The 5,136-nt window shown below is 39.6% G+C and overlaps 1 protein-coding gene across 1 annotated transcript; it reads right to left on the bottom strand.

Moving 5' to 3' along the window:
- Positions 1 to 1,065: 1,065 nt before the first annotated feature.
- Positions 1,066 to 3,981, bottom strand: lrrn1 (leucine rich repeat neuronal 1). The gene has a single exon (XM_069678175.1). The coding sequence runs from the start codon at positions 3,933 to 3,935 to the stop codon at positions 1,782 to 1,784; it is 2,154 nt and encodes a 717-aa protein (XP_069534276.1). The 5' UTR covers positions 3,936 to 3,981; the 3' UTR covers positions 1,066 to 1,781.
- Positions 3,982 to 5,136: the final 1,155 nt, after the last annotated feature.

Here is a 5,136-nt window from a genome sequence, read left to right on the forward strand (position 1 = left end):
TAAAGACACTGCACAGGAGAGAGCATGAACGAGCACAAGCATGTTAACAAGGGAGGCTAAACACAAGATGTTTGATTGCACTACAAATCCCAGAGCTGTCACTCAGCATTAGAAATAAACAGGGCTTCTGGGCTCCCACTGGAGATCCATTTTTGTAGACAGCACGTCACTGAGATGAGGAGTTGCATTGTGCTGGAGTTAAAAATCTGGCACCTGTGTTGCAAAGAACTCAACATATTCCCATCAACTAGTTTATACACAGAGAACAGATGGTTGTTTTTTGTCGTTTTACTGAAAGAGACAAAGAAAAAGTACTCATAATGTTATATCAACTGAAAATCTTAAATGGCACAATGATGAATAGCCGCAGTCTTAATCTTGCTGTGAAATCCTCTCTATGTAAAGTAAAATATGCTAAGAATATGAAACATTTGGTTCTTTATAAAAGGGTTGCATGGTGACAAATATTACTTGAACTTGCTGTAAGTATCCTTTATTTAATATTAACATTCCCTTCTATCTTGTTTCAGTTGCGCTAGTCTCCCTATTTGGATTTTGAAATTCAGAGTTATTTACAGTATCAAAAAAAAGATAAAATGAACAAGTAAATGCTGGTAATATATCTGTCTGGTTTGGAGTGACTAATTTCTTTGTTTTTTATATAACCGTATACTCCAAGGCATGTTTTGCAGTAATTATAGTGTACCAGGACTAGAATTCAAATGTTTCCCTTATAATTGCATTGCAAGGGCATACTGCATCTTGTATTTTCTCTCAACACTTTCGTTGTAACCTAACACCCACAGCTATGCTGCACATGGAAATTATAAAAATGATGATTTTCCCTTTAGCAAAATACTAGCCTTTAAGCTTACTTAGATCCTGTAAATATCGGTTTCTCTCAAGCATACGTATGAAATCAAAGTGTAAACCTTATGTACTTTTCATGGTAATAACTCTGGGTGTGAAAATCATGGTTTAAAAATATGAGGAAAAAAGATTTTATTAAACTTGCTACTCAATAAACAACATGTTTATGTGAGTAAACAATAAGAAAACCAGTGATTGTATACATATTGTAGCAAAATAAGAAAGACATATTTAAGTAATTTCAAAAGCCTTACATCTACTTAACTAGTTCAAAACATTCATATTTCTATTGCTGGTTTACATTAGCTGCTCTGCAAACTTAAAGTCTAAATCAAAAATACTGTTATTTAATGTACAAAAAGTAATTTAAATCATAGCTGATACAACATTACAGAGGAATAGCTAACATTACTCAACAGACAGTATATCAAGTCTAAACATACTTTGTCAGCTTATATTTGATAGAGAAATTAGTATATATATTTTTCAGTGCACAACAGTCAACAGTAAAACTGTTTCATAAGAGAAAGAAAGATTGCAGTCTCTAACAGTTCTGCAAGAAAACGTGGGAAAAGTGGTTGGACTTCAGCCTTTCCTTTGCTCTTGTATGCTAAATCTGTGAGAATGCTCATGCTTTGTTCATCAAATCAAGTACTAAAGATAAAGCAAAGTGAATAAGGAAGCTAAACCAAGCTGCCATATTATGTGTAAATTAGAAGTTAAAAAAGCAATATGTTAAACTAAAGATCTAGATTTCTCAGTTTGTAATTCACGTTGAAGAGAAATCTGAAAATAAAAGGGAAACAGGAAAGAAAAAAATGAATCAGTTCACTTTTACACAATGAAGCAAGTATGTATATTTGTGCTCCTGAAAGAAACTTGTCTCTGTATCTTCCACTGGATAGTAGCTCTCACCACATGTAATAACTGCGTGTGGTGTCCACCTGACTTGGTTTGGTCTCAGATGAGCCCTCTTTCTCCTTTTCAGTGTCTGCCTCCCACAAGTTGATAAGGGGAGGGTACAACTCGTTTAGAGGTATTGATGAGGTTTTCTGCATGTACTTTTTCAAAGAATGGTGATAGTTTTTTCTCTTCCACCTCTTGGCAATGTACACTCCCAGACAGGCCAGACTTATGATTGCAATTATTGTTGCCATGACTGCTGCAAGAGCAGTGTTGGTCCCTTGGTCAGATATTTCGACAGTGAAGGCTGATTGTTTTGTTGTCACATTTACACATGACTTCTGCATCTGTTGGTGGATGTTGGAGACAGTGAGGCACACCTCATACTCAGTTGCTGGTTGTAAATGTGTGAGATTGTATTCATGGACATCCACAGGTACTTTGGCAGTGTAAGTAATATGCGGGTTGTCTATTTTCATAGTGGCAGATGACCACTTAAGGTTAGAGGTCATTACATTGGAGTTTATTTTCCAGGAGACCAGTATAGAGTGAGATTCTGTTTGTTTGACATAGATCTTCATAAGCTGAGTGCTGTCTAACAGAGTTCCGTTCACCCGTATAGCTGTCACTCTTGTATCAGCTCCCTCTGAATTTTGAGCCACACAGGTGTATCTGCCAGATTCCTCTACTTGAATATGAGAAATTCTCAATGTACCTTCATTGCTCAGGCTGTACTTGTCGGATAGGGTGTCCATCATTACCTTGTTTCCCATTGGTGTTACCCAGTAGATTTCAGGCTCAGGCTGGGACATGGCTCTGCAGTCCAAGTCCACAGTCATACCAATGTCAAGGTTGAGGTGGCTTGGGAAAGTATCATGGGAAATCATGGGCAAGCACAGGTTTACTAAATGATTCTGCAGAACCTCTCTCACATGCATTCCCCTTACCTCTGTTGGCATAGCACAAAACATGGACAAGGGTTCCATAACACGGACAGTGGTCCTGTTTGAGCTCATCCACTGAATAACACAGTCACAGCGCAAGGGATTGCTGTGAATGCTGATTTCACGTAAGTTTGGGAGAGAGTCCACTGTGGACTTATAAAGGGCATTCAGGGCATTGTTGTTCAGCATTAGACTCTCCAAAGCAGGGACATCACGAAAAGCCTGGCGATTGATGTAGGAGAACTTTGGGTTGTTTGTGGCCTCAAGCTTTGTGAGCTCAGGAAGGTTGTCCAGAGCGTACCTGGCGATGGAAACCAGCTCTCCCATGTTGTTTATACCCAGCTCCTTCAGTCTTAGCATGTTCTTGAAATCTCCTTCCAGAATCTTATGGACAGGGTTTTTGTTTAGGTCCAAGAACTTGAGGTTTGGTAATTTCTGGAGAGCTCTCTGAGGAACTCGTACCAGCTTATTGTCATAGAAAGAAAGGCTCTCAAGATTGTCAAGTCCTATAAAGGCATTTCCAGGGATGTCTGTCAAATCCATCCCAGCCAAAACCAGGCTTCTGAGGTTGCCCAGTGGCTTGAAATTTAAGTCCATTATCCCAACAACAGGGTTCTCCCCAATCATGAGGATCTCCAGATTGGGTGTAGATTCAAACCACTGGCTGTTTATGTTCTTAAGCTTGTTAGAATTGAGATGAAGCCTGAGCAGGTTGTGAAGCCCAGAGAAGGCATTGGCAGAGATGGTGTTGATCTGATTGTGGTTTATGTAGAGTTCCTGAAGATTGCTGAGGTCCTGCAAACAGTAATCAGGCATTTCAGTTATTTGGTTCTCCTCCAGATGAAGTGTGGTGAGCTGGGACATATTGGTAAGGCCAACATCCCGAATACTACTAAAGTTGTTCTGTGACAAGTCCAGCTCAGTCAGGTTGAAGAGCTGCTCCAGCTCCTCGCTAGTTCTGGCAATGTAGTTGCTCTGTAGAAGGAGAACCTGAGTTTCACTGGAGAGGTTGCCCGGGATGCGTGTCAAGCGAAGGTCATTACAATCCACAGTGATGGCTTCTCTATAGGTGGACTGTGGGGTAAACCAGGGGCGGATTTCACATACACACAGCTGGGGGCACTCATTGCTCTGGACAAAGGACAGTCCTATGGATAACAGGATCAGGCCAGCAAACACCTGGCCTAGGAAAAAGCAGTCTAACCTCCGTCTAGCCATACTGAGAGGGAACAGGAGGAGGGGCAGAGGACTTTTGGAGCGAGTGTGTTACAGTCATCAACCAGCTTTCCACAGGTGAGGTCTTTTAGTCCAGCAAAATGGTCAGGAGTTGAAGCAGAGGGCAGAATTCTAAATGAAGATCTTGGAGCCGCAGAGTTCTGGAAGACAACAAACATGAATTTAATTAGTCCACAGTGTCTACCCATTTTCTTGATAAAAAGAATATATCATAGTAAGAATGTTTTTCTTTTGCCCCACTAGAAGCATATTCCCCTGAGGAAGTTGATATTTTAGATTGCTGTGAGATTTAGTGGTAATATCTGTTTCAAGTCCTAAAGACTTTGTTCAGTGATAGTCTCTGCCCTTTACACTTGCATCACCATCCAGTCAAATCAACTAAATATTGTGTTGAATCACATACAATGCCAAAGTGATGGCACCTTATTTAGTACACATATTCATGGTTCCAAAAGCCAGCATGTGGCTTTCAAATTTGGTTTAGAGTGAAATATATCAGCAACTTTTTCATTAATTTTCCAAAAATTGGGCACCACCGTCAGGTACATATTTTGGTTTAAAACAAATTGCCTGCAAACTTAATATTATTTTGTTCACTGTGATGGTGAACAATGTAAACATACCTGCTTAGCATCGACCTGTATCCTTTTACATTCTGAGCATTGACAGCATATTGATATTTGATTGCTCAAAGAATAGCCTTACACAGCTGCTTGCATGACTGTATCAAATTCTATCAGGGGCTTTTGTCTATTCAACAGGCCCATAAGCCCTCGTTTATTAGATTATCTGAACGTCATCAAGCACCATGGGATATTTGAATGTGCCATGCCTCAAAGAAAGCAAATAAGATGCACGTCTTATTCTTCAGCATTCTGATTTTTAAGCCAAACATGAATAATAGTTTGATCATATATAGATTTTTTTCAGTAATATTGGATTAAGAGGGATAACTTTCAAAACAATATGTAGTATTCTTTAACCCAAAGAATAATTATGAATACAAATCTGTATTTAGGGGGAGGGTTGTGAGAGGACCAGGGACTCAGACATAGCCCAGTCGCTTGGTTCAGCGATTGCAAGATGCTGAAAGGTACAAAAGGCATCTGCTTGCCCATATGTTAGGAACACTTACACCAGGGACTTGGAAGATGAAGCATTAATTCTGGCAAACAATACACAG

The sequence above is a fragment of the Semicossyphus pulcher genome, unplaced genomic scaffold (genome assembly GCF_022749685.1).
Source record: "Semicossyphus pulcher isolate SPU_LCO1_2020_fin unplaced genomic scaffold, fSemPul1.0.p SCAF_3, whole genome shotgun sequence".
Classification (NCBI taxonomy): domain Eukaryota; kingdom Metazoa; phylum Chordata; class Actinopteri; order Labriformes; family Labridae; genus Semicossyphus; species Semicossyphus pulcher.

Coding starts and splice junctions, on each gene's coding strand:
- lrrn1 (XM_069678175.1), bottom strand. CDS start 3,935: ATGGCTAGACGGAGGTTAGACTGCTTTTTCCTAGGCCAGGTGTTTGCT.